This window comes from Mesoplodon mirus, assembly GCF_964341445.2.
Source record: "Mesoplodon mirus genome assembly, chromosome: 12".
Taxonomy (NCBI): Eukaryota; Metazoa; Chordata; class Mammalia; order Artiodactyla; family Ziphiidae; genus Mesoplodon; species Mesoplodon mirus.
The window spans coordinates 54222337-54243554 of NC_138988.1; the positions used below are offsets into that span (position 1 = coordinate 54222337).

General features: G+C 39.7%; 1 protein-coding gene across 1 annotated transcript in view; it reads left to right on the forward strand.

Moving 5' to 3' along the window:
* Nucleotides 1-21218, forward strand: part of GADL1 (glutamate decarboxylase like 1) — a gene marked incomplete at both ends in the record, with an annotated part of 183101 nt that overhangs the window by 64163 nt on the left and 97720 nt on the right. Inside the window, 2 exons of the mRNA XM_082637717.1 lie at nucleotides 4067-4266; nucleotides 13663-13714. Of these exons, the coding sequence (XP_082493843.1) occupies nucleotides 4067-4266; nucleotides 13663-13714 (252 nt within the window). The remainder of the gene's footprint in view (nucleotides 1-4066; nucleotides 4267-13662; nucleotides 13715-21218) is intronic.

Sequence of the window (21218 nt, forward strand, 5' to 3'; positions counted from 1 at the left end):
AGTATTTAGAAAAAATCTCAAAATGCTTTACAGAGAAGATGTTACACTAGTAAGACTAGAAGTCATATTTACAGGAACAAAGTAAGAATCTGAAACAGGGGCTTCCCTAGTGGCTCAATGGTTGAGAGTCTGCCTGCTGATGCAGGGGACGCGGGTTCGTGCCCTGGTCCGGGAAGATCCCACATGCCGCGGAGCGGCTGGGCCCGTGAGCCATGGCCGCTGAGCCTGCGCGTCTGGAGCCTGTGCTCCGCAACGGGAGAGGCCACAACAGTGAGAGGCCCGTGTACCACACACACACAAAAAGAATCTGAAACAGGATGTGAGTTGCTTTGACCTCTGTTGTGGTATATTCTCTGCTGCCGTATTCAAGAACTCTTCATGAGCTTTTACAGGTCCCTCTCCTCCACAAATATTTAAGCTCCAGTGCAGAGAGAGTAGAGTATAATGGGTAAAGAGTTCACGCCCTGAATCCTAGCAGCCTCGGTTTGAAACCCAGCTCTGCCACTCAGTAGCTACGTGATCTTACGTCATTAACTGAACCTCGCCGGGTTGCAGTTTCCACACATGTGCAATGGCATTGAAAAATAATAGAACTACCTCTTTGGGTTGTTATGAGATTTATGAGTTCATCCACGCACAGTGCCTGACACATAGTAAGGACTCCATAAATGTTAGCTCTGGTCATGATTGTTACATGCATGGTGAAAAGGAGTGTTGTGGCTTCTGCACTCATTTAGTGTGCTTGTCATTTGTCATTTCTCTTTACTGTATAATTCATTCTCCAGTTTTCCTCAGCTTTGCTCTGCAAGGGACCTGACTGCTGGGAACCACATTTCCTGGGCCCCCTTGCCCACTGGCTTCAGAAGAGATTGAGGCTGGGAGGCCAGTGGTCTCTCGGCTTGGGTAGCATCACCAGCCAAGGCTACCTCTTTTACGTTTCTCATCACTCTCTAAACAGAGCCTCCCCCTGGGCTCACAGGTCCTACTGGAAGACACTGTTCCAAGGCTTTCTCCCAGCCTTCTGCTTTAGGAGTGAGGCCAATACAGAAGAAAACAGAACAAGAGGAAAAAGACAGATTGTAGATTTAATCCTGGATCCAACTGTGCCTGAAGGTTATATATGACTGGATTGTTAAATATATGCACCTATAAAAATTCTCCTTTTTGCTTAAGTTATTTTGATTGCATTTCTTTCACTTGTCACTGTGTGTATCCTAACCCAATGTCTCCTAATTCCTGAGAACTGTTTGAGACGCTATCACAATATGGAGCAATTAGCATTCTCATTGAATACTTGTTTCTAGAATTCAGATAACTAGTATTTACTGTCCTGCTAGGATTAAGAGTATAAAGATGAGCAAGATGAGCATGGTCCTTCTTTTTGATAGCACAGCAGTGACTAATTAAATGTTTTCAAAAATGTTAACTTTTACCATACTTATTCTAAAATGTTTTCTCTGGACATCTGAACATCTTCTCTTAGTTGATGTCTATCTTAAAACTAAAGACAGCTCATCCATTTTAATACAAAGATAGAAACTAAAATGCAAAGCAGGGACTTTGGGAGGCAAGTTTTCATTTATTTTGATAAAGTAAATATCGACATATTTTTAGTTGTTCTTTATGAAACCTTCCCAAGACAGGAGGATTTTTTAGTGCAGCGAGATCAACAGTGTCATGACTACAGGGTAATCACTCATTCTGCGATATGCTTTCTGGGCTCTTTGCTTCTCCATTTGTCTGTGATGATGCCATTTGTCTTCCTCTAATGGATGGGCTTCCTCTCCCTTTCAGTCACTAGCAGAAGGCACTGAAACTTGCCCAAGACATGTCCAAAGTTCATCTGCTTTGGGAATTTCTGAATCTTTCATGGTTGATGAAAGTAAATTTATAATCATGATGCAAGTATAAGTGTGTGGTGTGTGTGTGTGTGTGCGCGCGCGTGCACATGCGCACGTGTGCTTTGTCCTTAACCTGCAGTGGTCTTTTAATGTTATAATATATGGTCAAGCTGTAGTTGCTCTGGAAACAGTAACCAAATTTCCTGACCTTTGAGGGTAGGGAGATGCAGTGGTGGCAGCTGTGATCAGAGTTGAGAGATTGATGATAGAATTATAGTAAAGATTAAAGAATAAGTGCTTTTTCTACCTTAATGATCAGGTCGGGGCAATCTCCTCTTCCCCTGTGTCTACCAATATTACCCATCAGAGCCAGGCTGAAGGCTTACTAATATTCCTTTATTATTTTAAAATCAGTTTACTTTTGGATACTGGATGAGCCAGATTTTGGAGTTCTTGACTATAGCTGGTGTATCATTTTCTACATAGTATAGAATCATACTTTCTGGTATTGGAGCATATAATACCCAGATCAGTGTCCACGCAACACAGCATTGTTATTAAGACAACAAATGTGTGCTTTTGTTTGGAATGTGATACCTTGAGATTTTCTCCTTATTCTTTAAGTACACATTGATCACTCAAATGAGGCATGTAATACATTCTTTCTTCAGGAGGGATCATTTTCTAGGACTTCCGTGACTGGTGGGGAGTTTCTCCGTAGCTTCCTGTACAGCACTGATGGTTCTGCATTGTTAAAGTTTGGAAGATGCACCAAATGAGAAGTTCTTGTATCTGTGTTTATTTTGTTCATACTAAACGTCAGGGGGATGTGAGAAAAGTACAGAATATGGGGGGTGGTGTCCTCACCCTAACTGCTTAGTGAGGGTCTTTGTGCCCATTGGTGTTAAGTTCTGTGGATGTGGACATGGACAGGAAATGATTCCTGCCCTCAAGAAGCTGCTTGGCCTCACGAGGAGAAAATATGTGGGGCTGCTCACTTATTAGGGGCAGCACAGGAGCAAAGGCAACAAATGCAGTCAAATGTGAAAAGAATAAGGTAGTCCAATGGGATGGGCAGATAAAGAAGGTGGAGGGGAAGCAGAACGTGAGATGGGACCCAAAGGAAAGGCAGACCTAGAGAAAGAGAGGCAACTGTGTTCAGCGTTAGTAAACTTCACAACTTACAAATATGCTGCATTTATTCTTTCAAGTGTGTCAAATACATTAAAACAGAGACAAAGAGAAGCAAATTGTGTGAACAGAGATATAAATGGGGCATGATCTAGTGATTAAGGGGCGTTGAGCAGTTTGGTTATGCTAGGGAAGCAGAAGGTTCTAATGGCTATTCTCTAGGAGTGAAGATGCTCAGGGGATTGTGGCGCTGTGAAGGATGGGCTAGGATACATGGGGTTTCTTAGATCCCACATGACATTGAAGGAAATAGGGCTTAAACTCTAATAATTTGAGGTCAAAGTAAAGACTCTAGAATGGTAATAAACAGGGTGAATTGTCACGCAGGGTAAATCATAGAAGTAACCAGTCAGTAAATGCAAATTGAATTTCGTTGCAAATAAAACCAGTGTGAGACCAACCCCCCGCCCCCAATTCTGTGGAATTGTAGGTGCTGTTTAGTGGTGGTTAAAATGTGTCAGCTCTTGTTTGACTCTTCCATAAGCTCTTTCCTCAGGTTTTTTTTAAAATCTCTGGGTTACTGTCAATTCTGGCCTTTTCAATATGGATATGAATTGAAAAAAGGATTTGGACTTAAAAGCCTAGTTTTTTGCCTGTGAAATTGTATAAAGTATGTACAATATGTTGGGTATTTTTTTTCTAATACAGAGCCTTGAGTGAGTTATAGACAAATTTGTTTTTTCATCTTGAGAACTTGGCCCATCTTGATGTCATATGTTATACAGATGATGATATAGTAATTTCAAAGCTTCTTAATACTCATCAATACAACTGTGAAGATGGACTTAGCATTCTCAACTCTGAGGGGTTTTTGGTTTTTTTGAAAACACAACGGGTCATCTGTGTCTCAAAGTTAATACACACCTAATGTTCCTGACGTAGGGCAGTCACAGAGCAAGACCAAATACTCTGGGCACAAAGTGGTAGAATATTATACAGGTTTTGTTGGTGGGCATGTGTTTTTGAAATCAACTGCATTCTAAAATGGACAGTCTTACAGTTTGTCTTTCTTCCTTTTTATTTTTTCCCGAAAGGACCTTCTTAAGAAATGCTACTCTGCCAAGGCATCTTACCTCTTCCAACAGGATAAATTCTATGATGTCAGCTATGATACAGGAGACAAGTCTATCCAATGTAGCAGAAGACCAGATGCATTCAAGTTCTGGATGACCTGGAAGGCCCTGGGCACATTAGGCCTTGAGGAAAAAGTTAACCGCGCTCTTGCTTTATCTAGGTACTTGCTCTGTGTGTGTGTGTGTATGTGTGTGTGTCCATGGCTGTCTAACAGAAAGATGTTCTTCCATATATGTATTCCTTCTTTCATCTAATAACCATTTTCTCAGTACCTAGTATGTGTTAGGAATTGCCAACAAAGCAGTTCTACCCTCTGCCCTCCAGTATCCCAACCTAGTGAGAGATACATCCAAGTGACAAAGCAGATAAAATACAGGTGCACCTAGTTTTTGGTAAAGGGAGGTACACGGTGCTCCAGAAGCACTCGGGAGGGTTCCCTAGTATGTTCTTGAGGGATGTTGGCAGAGGTTTCCTGGAGGGAGTGGCATTCAACTAAGACCCAATGAAGAAAGGGGAGAAGATTGATTGAGGAGGAGAGAGCACCAGGCCCAAATCTCTGGGTGTGGGAGAGATCCTGGTGACTTCAAGGACCCGAAAAGACGGTCTGTGAGAATGTGGGGCTGGTGGAAAGACATACAGGTAAAGGTGATGTGGAAGCACCGTCATTGCTGCCTTCTTGTAACGTAAGGACAAAGCTTTTGAAAACACTTTCAACAACACTAGAAAAGCTCTTGAGATACAGGTGCTGGGTGCTTGCCACCAGAGCAGGATTCTGCTGGTAAGCTTGGACCAGTGTGTGTGGATGGCAGGCCATAGCCAAATGTAGTTTTAAATGTGATTTGTTGGGCCTGAGCTCCATTGGGTTAACCTGGATTGTGTTTTAAAAAATCAAACATTTAAACATTCCAAATATTTTTAAATAGGGAGACTGTCAAAAATCTAGATTTGTGGTTTCTCTCAAAAGATCAGAGTGCTCTCTGTCCCACCTGATGACAAGGCACTGAACATGGTGATGCCTGACTCTGGAGACCCACAGTGCCCTCCATGCCCCCTGGTTTTTGTTGAGCCTATTTTACTCTGGCACAGAATGCTAATAGCCGGGCCTCAAAAGTTAGCTCCACCATTTACAAGCTTTGTGACTTGGACAAGTTGCTAAAACTTTCTTTACCTCCATTGCATCCCAGTAAGATGGAGGTAACAACAGCTTCGAACTCAAACAACTGTTAGTAGAATTAAATGAATTGATATTTGTAAAACACCTAGGATGGTGCCTGGCATATACCACATGCTGTATGAGTTTTATTAGTTATTATTTTCTTACTTGCTTGGCCACTAGAAGCATCAGAGTTTGTGATCTCTGGTTTGGATAATCTCTCCAGTGTCTCCTTAAGAGATTTAAACAATTTCCTCTCTCTATAGGGACGTGGTATGGGTGCTCTATGCGCCTCTCTGTGTGACAGTGGTGCTCTGAGCATCCCTGAGGACTGTCTAAAAACCTAGTATCTTAAAGCAGCAATCGTTTATTCTAAGAGGTCTGCAGGTTGGCTGGAGTGGCTTCATCTCATCCTGAGGCGGCTGTGGGGGTAGGAGGAGGGTCTGGGTCTCCTGCCTGCATGTCTTGCATCTTCCTTGGACCAACAGGCCAGCCAGAGCCTGGTTTTGTGATGGTGGTAACAGAAGCCCAAGAAGGCAAGCATACTTTAAGCTCCTGATTGCATCATGTCTATTAGCATTCCAGTGACCAAAGGAGATCAGATGGCCTAACTCAATGTCAGATGGCCAAACTCAATGTCAAGAGGCAGAAAGAACAGCAAGGTTACATGGTGAAGGGCTTAGATATAAGGACAGGGAAAAAGATGGCTTTGGCACTTTCAGAAGACTATTAGAAGTCAGCAATTCTGGTGATTTTGGTTTAAAAAGTAGTTTGAAAAATCTGTAGATACTGTGTCTGTTGGTAAGCAACAGAAACCTTCATTCAAGGCATTATAAACAAAGAAAGGTAATTTATTTGCTCATGTTAACTGATAAGCCAGTGTAGTGATGACTATGGAATGGCTTATTCTAGGGGCTTAAACAATATCACCAGGCCTTAATCTCTGTCCATCAATCAGGTAGGCTCTCCTCCATGTTCAGTTTATTGCTTTGTAGAAAGGTAGCTGCCAGGAGGGTCAGATCTATAGCCTCCCAGGTTCAACTTCAAGGTCAAAAGGAAAGAGTGCTCCTTTCTTAACAATCCCAAGGAAAGTTTTAATTCCTTCTGAATGAGGCAAATGTCCATATCTGAATCAATCACTGTTGCCAGGGAAATGTGATATTGAGTCACATGCTCTCCCTTGGCACTGGGAAGACTGTCGACTCCTCCTACGTATATAGAATATACTGACACTGGGTGAGGAGTGTACCTCTGTTAGAAGCAGGGATAAAGTGCCTTCGTCAGAAGTGGGGAGATAACCATACAGTGGTGAAAACATGAACCTGTCTACCACAAATATCCATAGTTGCCCATTAAACTAAAAGTTCAGAAAGCTCTGTTCCCTTGTTTGTATTTTTCTCATACCATTTAAGTATGCTAGACTCTGCATTATTTTATCAAAGCTGCTAAGTAATTCGATGACAGGTGTCTTGAAACAAGGCTAGATGTAAATATTTGATGATCGTATTTATCACAAAGTTAACATTCATCTCAGGGTGGAATTTAATTTATAGTCTAAGGTTACTTCCTAATTTTGCAGAGAAATATCACAGGAGGATAAAAGTAAACATTTCAATTCAGTTCAACAGCACATTGTTTGTAAATGTTTGTCAAGTTGAATTGAATTGAATTAACATTTCAGCGAGCATCACTGCAGACGCTGTGACCTATATTTAAAATAATCCCTTTTCTGTCATTCCATTAGTCATAATGGTCTTCTTGCCTTAACTTTCCACATTCTTGATATCCAACAGTCCATTCCTGGGGTGGGCAAAAGCCATCCTCTTCCCCCATCCCCAGCGACAGGTGCCAAGGAAGAGTCCTTTCAGGCACGTCACTTGGAATGAATGTGAAATTATAAACTTGGAGAACGTTTCTCTGGGATTAAGAATTATTTCACATTAGCAACACAAGTGCTTTATTTTCATGATTTTATGTCCTTTCAAATTGAACGTGGTTCTGCTTTTTAGGAAAGAGGAAACATTTTCTGAATTCTGAGGTCTATTCTATTAGTTGGAGCCTATGTGCAGTTGTGCACTGGTAAACTGTTTCTCAGGAGGGGGAAAAGGCCCCAGTTTGTAATGTCTGCCAATTTCCATGGTGTAAATATTCCCACTGTGGAACATTGCAAGCTACCAACAGTTGCGGCTGGTAAATTTCTGATTATTTAACAATTGGCTCTCACTAGCCAGTACAAACTAACTCTATACTACCATTGATTATATGAGCCAGCATAATGGGTTCAAACCACTGACAGGTGGGAGTTAAACTACCATTTCTCATCAAGCCTACTGACCTGCAGCCACTTGTTTTAGAGTTTACCTAATAAAAATGATTCTCATCCACTGTCAAAAGACTATTTGGCTTCATTTCTAGGTCAGACCAACACTGTTTTTTTCCCAAGAAGTATGATTTTCTCCAGTAGATAACAACTCTAGCAAAGTAAAGCTGCAGATGACAATTGTGTTACTATTTGTGGTGCACATCTGTCATCAGCAGCCTAAGGGAGATAAGATGTCCATTCCCACAGGCCCTACCTGGGTCAGGTCTCTTAAACACAGAGAAGGCTGTGCAACTCTTTTCCCCTGGCATACTGCAGTAAGGATTGCACTGATTCCATAGAAACAACATTTCCATGTTCCTGAATCTGAATGGAACTTAGTTTTAAAATTTGTATATTGACCTTAAGATTTAAGGACCAGATTTTGATGGACCAATGGACAGCCATCACCCTGATCAGATGTTCCCTCTTCCCTTGGGAAAGCAAGAGCAGACCTTTTCAAGAGGACAATGATTCCTATTGTATGAGTTGTCAGAAATCCAGCAAGAAGGAACTAATTAGTTCCTAGAAGATCTCTGAGGCTTTCCCTAATTTCCATTTGACCCTTGTCATTCCAATGGATGAGATAACATTTCTCTCAAGAAATATTAATGACAAAAAACTTGCTTTCTCCTCTGGTTGTTGGAAAACCAGTGACATTGGGAACCTAAAGCAGCATGTGATTATTAAGCATAATTGAAACCCAGAAGGCTGAGGTTTCTTAAAACCACCATTTCGGGCACAAGGTGATTGTGATCTCTGATATCTAGTTAGAAAAGTTGAAAATGTGTTACAGTAGCCCCAGGGCTACTGGTTGCTGAGGGCACCTTGTAGGCCTTTGTTACAACACTCAAGTTAAATGGGTATTCACTAAGGGGTAATTTTTAAAGCAAATCTAGAAGAGTCATGTGCGTAAGTCTTTTCAAGAACAACAAACAAACAGGTCAGGAACTCCCGTTCTGCTATGTTGCTAGGTCTCCAGTGTATCATTTATCTATTCCTCTGACACACAGTCTCTGTAATCTCTCAGATGGAATTCATTTCACTGACTTGCATGAACACTGAGGGATTTATTGGCACCAGTATGGAAAAAGTAAGCAGTAACACAAGGCAATTTTGTGCTAGTGTATTTCTCTAGGTGAGGAGAGGGAGAGAGTCTAGAAGACTATAGAAGGGCCAACGTTTTCACTTTTTTCTTTATATTTGTAATTTTAAAAACATCACAATGCTGTAAAATGTAGCATGTAGGTGTCTGTGATGAATCACACATGCCATGCAATATGTTCTCATATATGCAGAGCATACAGAAAGCATATGGAAAAAAATCCCAGGAGTTCTGGGAGGTTCCATTGCATCAGAAGAAATTTCAAATGAGATGAGACTGGGAGAGGCACTTGGTCCAGAGCGCTCCAGGGAGACTCCAAGTGGCTGGTGAATTGAGAAAGGGACTGGAAAGGCTAGTTCTGGAAAGGAATGTATGTCCTGCGAAAGGGCAAGTGAAATGCACAACTGTTAAATGGACTCATGGAGCTAAGGAGGGAAATGTTTCAGAGCAAGATTTCATTAATGCACATTTCAAAACTAAGCCAGGATCTTAATAAAATGAGTTTTTTACCCAGAAGGATTGGTGAAAACTCACTAATGTGTCTTTTTTCTCTCTTCTCTCTTTTCGCTAAGCTTAGTGGGAAGGACTGTGAGCTTTATGATGCTGTTGTTGCTTTTGAACCCAGTTACCTGGATGCCTTTTGGTAGAAGTGTTTTATGGTTCCTGAGTTTTATCAAAAAACTCAATGTATATCTTTTCTTTTCTGGCTTGTATCAGATAAGAATAGAGTTGTTGTTGTTTTTTTAATGTATTTTATCTTTAGGCTGTTTCCATATACTGAAAAGTTGCGAGGAATAAATCATCCTATGAATGTAGGCAGAAGTGACTTAAACCTTGTTTGGATCCCCTCCCCCAAAACTCATTTCATTTAAGCATTTATTTAATTTAATTTATTTATTTTTATTTTTGGCTGTGTTGGGTCTTAGTTGCAGCATGCGGGATCTTTGTTGTGGCACATGGGCTTCTCTCTAGTTGTGGCACGGGCTCAGAAGTTGCAGCGTGCAGGCTTAGTTGCCCTGCGGCTTGTGGGATCTTAGTTCCCCGACCAGGGATTGAACCTAAGTCCCCTGCATTGGAAGGCAGATTCTTAATCACTGGACCACGAGGGAAGTCCCTAAGCATTTATTTAAGAAGAGGGTAGGAACGCTATAGAACAGGCACTTTATGCTAGCATTTCTGAACCTATGCTCCATGGTATAATAGACTTCCAGAAGATCTTAATAGATGTTCTTCCAAAAAATGTTTCCACGGTTAAATATGTTTTGACAATGCTAACCAATACATTGGTCCTCTCTTGGAGGTTCAAAGTGTTCATTAGCACATTAAAGGCTCTGAGGGGCTTGTAATATAGAAACATTTTAAACTTTAGCCAGTAGGCAGATACTGTTGACTGTTCATCCAAAAACCATTCTTCCTCTTTCCTTGCCAACAGAACCTCAATTTTATATAGATAGCAATATTCCAGCTGGGAACATTGACCTAAGCCTATCCCCTTTGCCAGTCATTAGCTTAGGGATGGATATGTGACTTAGGTTCAGTCAATAAGATACAGGAAGAATTCTATGAAGGCTTCTGAGGAAAATATTCTTACCTAAATAGAAATTAAGAGAAAATGCATTTTGCTCCAGCCTCCTCTCTTTCTTCCTGGGACACTGTCACATATGGATGTGATGTGTGGAGCTGTGGCTGCCATCTTGTGAACACAAGTGAATTCACTAACACTCTGAACATGGCAGGCTGAAATAATAGAAAATGCCTGTTTCTTGGTGACATTACTGAACTTTCCAACCAGCTCAATAAATGTTCTCATGAATTAAGCCAAGTACACTTCTAATTTTAAGCAAAAGCAATCTAATGGATATGCCTAGCATTGCTCAAATTTATTTGAATGGAACCCTTTCATGTGGGAAACCTATTAACACGGTGTACCAAGGAACATAGTTTGGGAACTCTGGTGTAAACCTTTTACTATTGTTATAACTCTCTATCCAAATCACCTCTACCCTCAGTTCAGTTGGAGTGTTTGTTACACTGGGCTTTACAGATTCTGAGAGTGACTGCATGGGGGCATTGATCAGGCACAAAGCCCAGATCCACGTGGTTAGCAAAGAACAGAGTTTTAACTGAAATGATTCAGCTCTGCCTTAGGATGCCTTTCTCCCAGGAGCAATGTTAGCCAGTTTGACAGATATTTTAAACTGAGACTACGGGCAGTCTGTCAAAGTTTCATCTTAACAGTCTTAATCTGTTGGGGAAGGATTTTACAAATCTAGTTCCACATCTCCATTACGTGCACGAGGAAACTGAGGAGGGCTCAGGGAGTCTGAAGAGTTTGCCTAGAATCACAAAGTTGATCAACTGCACAACTAGAATCTTCTAGAGTCGTTCCCTGGATTTCATAGCCTGGGGGTATCCAGGATTAGTGCAGGCCCCCTCAGAATGGAATCATGGCACTGAGTTAGCAGATTGCCGTTATATTTGTGCCTGAAAAGGTAAGAAAAAATAGGGTTCATGAAGCTTTCCTTGTATAGATAAAGATTGTATATGTCTATTTATTTTGTTTTGTGATTTGTATTTTTTTTCTTTTATTAACTTCCTTTTCAAAAATTATGAGTCACCACACCTATGAAGCTTTGCAGAGATATAAAAAGAGAGTAAACAGTCTCTACCTCCCCACTGCATCCTGTTTCTTGCTTCCTCAGGTAGACATCAAGGATGTCTTTAGGATGTGGTCTTCCATACTTCATTCCATGCTCATATATACATGTGGAGAGGGATCACTTATGCTTTTTCTTTTTTTTACATTTTCTTAAAAAGAAGAATCATATTATCTACGTTTCTCAGTCCCTTGCTTTCATCTCTTACTAATACATCATGAGCATCCCTGTGGTTTAATTGAAGTGAATATAATCCATTCTCTTTAATAACTGCATCGTAGTACATGTGTTGCTATAATACATTTTATTTTACCCTTTGCCAATTTCTGGATATTAATCTTGTTTCTAATTATTCTGTATGGAATACACACACATACACATGCACATGTAGATTTAGATGCAGCAACATTTGAGTATGAATCTCTCTCTCTCTCTCTCTCTCTCTCTCTCTATCTCTCTATCTATCTGTCTTAGTGTTGATGAGGTTTTCCTGGTAGACCAGCATCTCATAAGTGGTTTTGCTGGATCAGAAGCTACGAGTATTATTAATTTTGAAAGGTTTATAGCAGCTTTCTATCACATTCACTAGCACTGGATGTTGTCCCTCTTTAAATTTGTTTCCAGTGTCCTGTGGGCAACAACAGGTTTAGTATTGTTATTTTAATTTGCACTTCTTTGATTACCAGTGATCTTGAGCATCTTTTCTCCTGTTTATTGACCATTGGAATTGCTTTTATCGAAAGTTAGGCAGTGTGCTAACGGTGTAAAAACTTTACAGCTACATGACATCTCCTGAAAAAACATTCAGGGAAAGGAGTATGTAGAAAGAACATCAAATACTTTGTGAATCTGTGTGTGTGTGTGTGTGTGTGCACGCACGTGCGTGCATGCACGCATGTGGTGTCACAACATTATTGCTCAAAATAAAAGATTCATATCATCCAGTTAATACCAATAGGATTTTTAAAGATATTTTATAATTTAAAGATGATATAATCTGTATGCTAAACACCAATACTTAACCTTATGCAAAAAGCTAAAAAATTGTTTGGGAAAAAAGAACTTCATCCCATTAACTGGTGTATTTCATATCCACATTCTAGAATGTCCTTTAGTAAATAAACATAGTAATAATAATCCCCCATTTCCACAGTTTATATTCTATACAATTTTTTACATATGATGTTATTTAATTTTTTTACAACATCCTTTTGAGATTGGAAAATCAGAATGTGTTACTCCAGTTTTACAGGTAAGGGAATTGAGGTCCAAAGAGGAGCATTTCTTTGTTGCCCTTAAATATTAATTGAATATATGTAATTTAGTTACACAATCAATTCCATATGATGGTACCATAATTCCATATGACCGGACAGGATTTTCAAAGCCAGGGCTTGCTTGCTTGCCTGCTTCCTTCCTTCCTTCCTTTCTTTTTTGGCTATAACATATAAAATTACAGAATACCCTGGAAAGTACATTTTTGTCAGCACCTCCGATCATTTCCTTACATTTGACCCCCAAGTTTGAAATACTGGGTCAAGTGTTACGAACTTTTCAAAGCTCATGAACAAATCACTAGTTTTCAAGGCCAGTTGTTCAGAAGGTTTATCTTTTTATTTAGACAATAACCAAGCCCAGTGGGGCAGAGTCAGTGTTCATTTACTCTCCATTCTCAATGTCATTTTAGTCTTTTCTCCATCACATTCCATATCTCATGTAGCTATGCCCTTTGCTTATGGCATGATAATTCTTTTTTCCCTGACACTCAAGATAACTTCATAGACATTCTATCAATGGCTACAACCCACTTACTTTTAGCATGATACCAGTGATCAGTCTTTCTTCCCTCTGGCCTGGCCTTGGGAAGGATGGTGTTGCACTTCCTTGATCTTAAAAGAACACACAAGCAAGACTAAACACCAAAAACTTTTACCACCAAGCCAGCTAGATAATTTAAGTACCTATGCTAAATCCCCATCTAGAATATGAATGAGATATATATCCAATCTACTTTGTGTGGCTTTCACACTTGGGTTGAAATCTGATGCTAACATGTAAGAGAGACATCATCTCATCAAAGAGATGTACCTTTTTACTCAGGCCCCAGTGGATTGCAGTAGGCTCAGGTGTATCCGTCTAAATACAAACGTGTGCCTGTACATGTACCCTTACTTATTTCTAAGCCTTGTCTCTGCATCAGAAATTATAGTTTATTGTGTGTCAGCCATGTTCATGGAATTTTTAGATTGCAGATTATAAATATTATTGTGACTTTTTTTTAGGTACCTAGTAGAAGAAATCAAGAAAAGAGAAGGATTCAAATTACTGATGGAAGTAAGTGATTACAGAATTGTGCTTGTGATTTTGTCAGTCAACAGTGATGAAGGTGGTAATTTTCTAATCTATTATATTTCATTGGTTTTTGTGTTGCAGACTTAGAAGCAAGTCATTAGCTTAATTCATAGAGTCCATTATGTTAATTTACTCTATTAGTGAGTATTTTTCCTTTGTTGGATTCAGAGAACACACTTGCTTTTAAGTATTGAAAATTACAGTGCTCAATAATAATTACCAAGGATAATACCAAATAAATTATGACCTGTCTCTTGATATATAAATTGCATAATGATTGTACTGCAAATATTCAACTGTGCTATAGTGATGCTTCTGTGAAAAATCAATTAAGTGAATGTACAATAATGCATATAGTTTTCTCTTTTTATAAAATAATGAGAGCATATTAACTTTGGAGCAATGGGAAAATAAGTCATTTTGTTGTTGGATTGTTTGCTATATATAAGAAATATGGTGGTTACAAAGATAGAGATTATTGGGTTTTTTTTCTAAAATATATGGTTAGAAAATATGAAGAATATTATTTAATTCTGATTTTTAAGAAATGTAAAGTGTGAGGTTTGCTTAGCTCTTCTTATAGCATATACTTTATAGCAATTTTTAACATAATAAAAATCACTTAGAGACTTCAGCCTAGGAATGTATCCTGTACATAAACAATCTGGCTAGTTTTTGGTATTCATTTATTTGGCAAGATTTACTGAGCAATTGCTCAGTAAATGAGTGAGCTAGAGATATAAGACAGGGAAGTTCCCCACTCTCATGGTGCTTACATTCAAAAGGAAAGTGACAGGCAATAAACAAGCAAATTATTACATGGGAAACATCTAGTTGGGGGAAGTCTTAAGAAAACAATAAAACAGATTCATGAAAGATAATAAGTAATTACAAATAACTCATTAGACAGTTCCAGATGTGGGAAGTACTATAATGGAAATAGATAGGGTAAAATGCTGAAATGGGGGGTGTTGGGGGTGATGGCCTTTTTGGTTGGGATGCAGGTAGGGCCCTCTGGGGTTGCCTCTGCACTGAGACCTGCTGAATAATGGTAAGAAGCATGCCGCACAGATGCTTGAGGGAAAGGCATTCTAGGTAGAATCAACAAACAACTGCCAAGGCTTGAAACTGAAAAGAGTTCTGTGTGCGGGTTTCCCTGGTGGCGCAGTGGTTGAGAGTCCGCCTGCTGATGCAGGGGACACAGGTTCGTGCCCCGGTCCGGGAAGATCCCACGTGCCGTGGCGCGGCTGGGCCCGTGAGCCATGGCCGCTGAGCCTGCGCGTCCGGAGCCTGTGCTCCGCAATGGGAGAGGCCACGACAGTGAGAGGAAGAGTTCTGTGTGTTTGAGGAGCCAAAAGAAGGTGCATTAAGCAAGAGGGAGAGATAGTCGGTGATAGCGTGGAGAGGTTGGCAGAGACCAGATCTGCTGGAGCCAGGCGGGTCATGGTAAAGACCTTTGGCTTTTATTCCAAGTGTAATCTTTGGAGAAGTTTTCAGCAGAGAGGAGTCTGACTTCCATTTTGAAGGATGGTGCTGGATGTCATGAGAAGAGAGGGAGGGGGTGGTGGTGAGGGGAGGACAAGAAAAGAATAAGCGAGACAAGGTGGGAGCCTGTTGCAGTAACTTGGGTGAGATGTGATGATGGTCCTCAGATGACTTCGGGAAACACTGCTCCGAAAACTCCTGGCCATGGATTCTCCCACTGTCTGCAAAGGGGGCATCTGATCAGAAGGTTCTAAGAATCCAGACTCCCTGAAAACTAGGGATATAAAGGAACTTGCAAAAAGAGCAGAAGAGTCCATATTTAAACGACTTTCTGATAACACCACTAAAAAGCAAGAAGACCAGTTTAGAATGTGGAACATTCCACAGTACAGCTGACCTGGTTTCTTCAACGGATCAGTGGCATGAGGAAAAATAAAGGAGAGTGTGATGATGATCACTTCCGGGGTCAAAGAAACCTAAGAGGCAAAACAACCAAAGGCAACATATGCACCTGTTGGAACCCTAGTTTGAGGGAGCCAATTGTAAAAAGTAAATTTTGAAACAGTTGGGGAATTTCTAATATGAACTGGTAGGAGTTATCACTGATTTTGTTAGACATGACAATGGCATTATAACTACAGAAGAAAATGTCTGTATTTTCTAGAGATGCATACTTACCATGTAAGGATGAAATAAGAGCTGTCTGACTGGATTGAATTTGAGTTTGAATCACCTTTTTTATTTTCTTGAGGTTGAATTACCTCTTTATTTTCTCAAGTTTGAATTGCCTTTTTTATTCCTCTGGCTGTGGGAGCTATAGGTCTTAAGAAAAGTGCTGTACACCTCAGAACTGCACAGTCTTTTGATATAGCTGAGAGAAAAAGTGACGAGAAAAATGATGAACTGATTTAAAAGTTATTTATATACCTTACTAAAGGCTTAAAAATTGAGGGAGGAACCTCTTGCCATCATCTTTAGGGAAATGCAAACATTCACATCCTTGTAATGAAAGTTAAGGTGGATTTTAAGCATTAGGCAGCCTTCTGCCCTGGATATTTTATCTGTGGGAGCCACATGGCCCCAAAGCAGGGAAGGTGGCTCCTTCAATGATCCTCCAGAATTCCTACTTATAAGGGATTTTGTATGTGATCTGCATTTGCCTCTTTTCTCTGTATCCATTTAGAGAAATAAAGTAAATTTAGACCTTGAATTTCACATATAAGTGTCAAATTGATTAGCCTCTTTTTGTTAACAAATGCCTTCCTTGCACTGATTAAATATAACCCTAAAGCATACTTAAGAGAAGAGATACACAGGTTTGATGAGAGCCCAGGTCTGTAAAACTGCAAGGTTTTCAATTTAGGAAAAAATGAAGTCTATAATGATATATACATACATTTCACTGTGAAGCAGATGGCAGTGAGAGTGTTAAGTGGAACATTACAAACAGTGAATGAACACAACCACACAGAGTGTCTAGTACTTGAATATCTTTCCCTGAAAAGAACAAAAGTAATGCATATCTTCTTGAAGATGATTGAAACTTATCATTTCAAAGGAATTCTGCATTATTCATAGGCCCCTGAAAATCCTATCTTTATTTTTCCATGTTGGATCTAAGATCTAATAGATGTTTTCTTAGCGGTATATACTATCATTCACATGTTTATTTTGATCTCTTGGGAGAGTCCTAATTATTCAACTTTTTGTTTTTCTCTTCCTGAGTTCTGCCTTAGAAAGAGTTATTTAGGTTTCGTAGACTTTCTGAGTTACAAAGGATCTTCAAGGACATCTAATCAACTTCCTGCTCAGTGCAGGAAACCTCTCTTGATAGTTCTTGTAACAGGAAGTCAACTTCTGCCAGGACACTTCCTGTGTAGGAGAATTCACAGTTTATTCCTCTTCCAGGGAGCTCTAAATATTCATATTCTAACACTTACTGAATCCTACTATTAGGATTTGATATGTATCAAGCACACTGCAACTTACAGTTTTTTAAATATAGTTTTTATATAGTTTTATTAGATCATAACAACCTTCTGTTTGCTAAATTCAATGCACATCCTTTAATCTTCTTGGACTTCTGCAGCATTTTGCACCATTATCCATTTCTTTCCTGTCTTGTTTCCTTTAACTTTCTCTCCCAGTTTTTCTCCTTTCCATGTGACTTTCTCTTCTAAGCCTCTGTGTGAAGGTCTCTTCATCTGGGGACTGCTTAAATGCTCTCCATTCTTTTGTCTTGGCCCTTTCCTGTGTCCATTTCCCTGAAATGTTTTATCCATGTCTAGAGCTTTGTCATCAATAGTCTCAATAATGTCTCCATCCCTGACTTGTCTCCTCAGCTTCAGTCCTTTGTATATAAGTATGTCCTGGAATTTTCCAGACTCCCACAGTCACCTCAAATTCATCATTTCTAAAGCTAAAGTGTAGCCATTTTCTTTACCAAAATTTTGATAAATTCATTTTCCAGATGAATTTTTGGAACTCTTTTCCATTAGAACTATGATCCATCTTCTTCTTTTTCATTAGAACTATGATTTATCTAAACCAAAGTCTCCATGTTGTCTTCACCTATTTCCCTTCTCTACTCCTAAAGCCACCACCTTAGTTCAGGCTCCCCTCACCACTCAGGTTGGTGCTGTCTCCCAACTCATCCACTGCTTCCAGTCTTAGACCCCTTTATCCCATCTCCACACTGCAGCCACCCTGTGGGCTTTCTAATAAAATGAAATCTGTCCCCTAGGCTGAAACTCTCCAGTTGCCTCCGGAGTCAAGCCCAGACTCCCCAGCATGGCCAGTGAGGAAGCCCTTTGTGAAAGGATGCCCATCTCTGTTTCCAGCATAACCCCTCTTCAGCACACCCTGCCATCTAGTCATTCCAAGTACTTGCCATCACCCTGAATACACCAGGTTCTACCTGTGTACTATTCGCGTTGCCAGGAATATTTCTTGGATTATGAGAAATTTCTTCTTTTAAAATGCCCATACCTTTGCAGCTTGATTGCCTGTACCTAGCTTTATTACTGTTCTCTGAGTTCCTGGAGATAAGCATAAAATGTAAGTCATGTTTCTCATCCCAATGCCTGGTCCAATATCTAGAACATAAAAATTTTGAGTTGTATTCTGTGTTTAAATCATATGAAATTGAACATTTCAGTTGCCCTTCTTTGGACATGCTATAACTTTTTTATGTTCCCCTTCTAATATGTAGGCAGAAATTAACACAGTGACGTGTCTCACCCAGTGAAGATTTTCAAGTGGGACTGTTTATCCACTTGAAAAGCACATCTTTCTACCAATATAGTTCCAAATAATAGTCACTACACTAGTAGAGTGCCTTCTGTGTGCCACATGTGGTGGTAAATGTTGGAAATAATCTCTTTACTCATCAAACCAACTCTGTGGGGTAGACAATATAATCTCCATTTTATAGATTAGGAAGCTGAAGCTTAGAGAGTTTTACACTTGTCCAAGCAAAGACCTGGTGAAGTTGGGATTCAAACTGCATCCATGTGACTCCAAAACCCAGGCTTTTTGTGCTACTAAGTGCTGCCTTCGGAATTTTTCAGTAGTCTAATCAGTTACTTAAAACTTGTGAGCTTGAAGTCAGGTAAAATCCATCATGACTCCCTTCTCCATTCTATATTTGCATGATTGATCATTTCAGTCTATGTGCTAGATTCTACATTTATACTTATTAAAAAGCATACTGCTAGTTTTTATTATTATTATTATTATTAATCATCATCATCATTGTGATTTAATGATATTTCAGCAACAGAGATGAATTTCTTTTGACAAAGCTCAGTTTTAGAGAATACAAGCTACTATATCTTGGTGACCACTGACTTTTTCCCCCCAAGGGTCTCATATTATTTGCTCAATAATCCTTGCTGGAATTGACATCAAAGCACTGGCTTTATCTCTTGGAATATATCTCCTTTCTTTCTCTTTGAAAATCAGGATAGAATGAACCCATCTTTTCTTTAGTGACACTTCTCTACTTCTCCATGAATTTTTAAAGATGATGACAATGCTTTTACTGCTACAGGTTTTTTGTACCCTTCTCTATCATCCTTCTGGTCTAGACACTTGGATTCCCTTTTATGCCTTCTCAATGTTGTGGTGTTAGACAATATGGACTTAATGTGGTCCTAAGACGCCCAAGAGGTCAGACTTTTATATATGTAGGGAATTAAGTGGCATGTGAATGCTTCTACTCTGAAAATACACTTTACTGCTTTGAAGCTACTTGAAGAAAGTCTATGTAAAATAAAAAACTCAAATATGTTCCTTGTGGATATTCAAGGGATGTTTTTTCCAAGTTTCAATAATTTGGGGAATGCCTATAGTAAAGGTATTCCACCAAATGGAGCATCAAATTTCCTCCAATGAAATGAAATGTCAAAAAGGCTTCACCCATTTTCAAATACCATAGCACTGGAGCCACACCATTCTAAAAGAGACTGGGCAAAGATATCACAGATTTGCCACTTCCAAAATATCTAAACCAAAACTTATTGAAGGAAGAAAATATAAAATGTGGTTCAAAAGGACTAGGTACTGACTTACAATATATAGAGCAGATCTAGTAGCAGATAGAAACTATTACAAAATGATTCATAATGTTGCCATGCAAATGAAAAAGAATGGCTTATTTAATGATGTATTAGGGTCCAATAAAAAGACAAAAACTGCACAGTAATCTGAAGTGGGAAAGTGCAACGTAAAGAACTATCGTGCTTGCTTTAGCAGCACATATATTAAAATTAGAACAATACAGAAAAGATTAGGATGCTCCCTGTGCAAGGATGACATGCAGATTTGTGAAGAGTTGCATATTTTCAAAAAAGAATTATTAACAGGGGATTGGAGTCATGGGAGATTGCCTTGCAAGAGAGAAAGAGACCCTAAAAAATACAGAAATAGCAGATACTGTAAAGAACAGATATCACTCCTAGAACTGAGATGGAGCACTGAGCAAGAGGCCACCCCCACCCGGGACTGAGATCCAGACTTGGTTGGAGAGGGTGCAGTGTGGCTCACAAGATGACAGGGAAGTCCCCCAGGGTGTCACACAGGCGGGGTCTCTAGGAGTCCACCTCCTGGAGTGCTGGAGGACGCTGATATCAGGGCACTGCCATATTTTAGAACTCACTCAAGCCATCCAAGGCAAGGTGCCTCGCTGGCAGCCCTCCCTATGAAATCCCCGGAGGAGAGTGTGCAAGGAAAAACCATTTATGGGCATCCTGTGACCAGGCTGCTGTGAAGCCGCCACAGAGCATGGTGCTGGGGCAAGCTTTCAGGGGCCACTTGCTGCTGGTCACCAAAACTGCTGAAAAGAGCCCCACCTACTGCAGGAGCCCCATGAGATGAGTGCACGTGACCAGGAGGAGACACCTCTTCCTTCTCCGTGTCCCTCCAGCACCCTCTGGTGATAAAGTCTTCGATTGGACCAGATGGCTAGGAGAAATATTTATAGAGTCCACCTCCATTATTGGAGAACATAAAGAAAGGGTGGATTTGGAGCTGAGAGGCAATAAATTGATAACTGACATAAATGGCACCTGGAAAAAAATCTTCGTTGATATAAAGATGCAAATTCCTAGAATCTAGTGACAGATAATAACTCTGGTTTTTTCTACTTTCTAATCAACCATAGTGACTTTATTTATTCACAAAAAGATTTATTCACATTAGATGATTAAACAGTTTGAAGGCCAGGACATTCTATTCTAGAGAAATCAAATTAATCATAAATTAGAAAACCAAGTATAAATTGTGTAGATCTGTAAAGACTATTGTAGTCTCATGATAAATGTTTATGGAGTTGACTTGAATTACAAAGTACTCCATTTTGTTTTTTTATTTTTTTAATCATTCTTTAATTTTTCCATGTTCAATATTAGTTATCTATCTTATACACATCAGTGTATACATGTAAATCCCAATCTCCCAATTCATCACACCACCACCACCACACCCCACCTTCCCCCCTTAG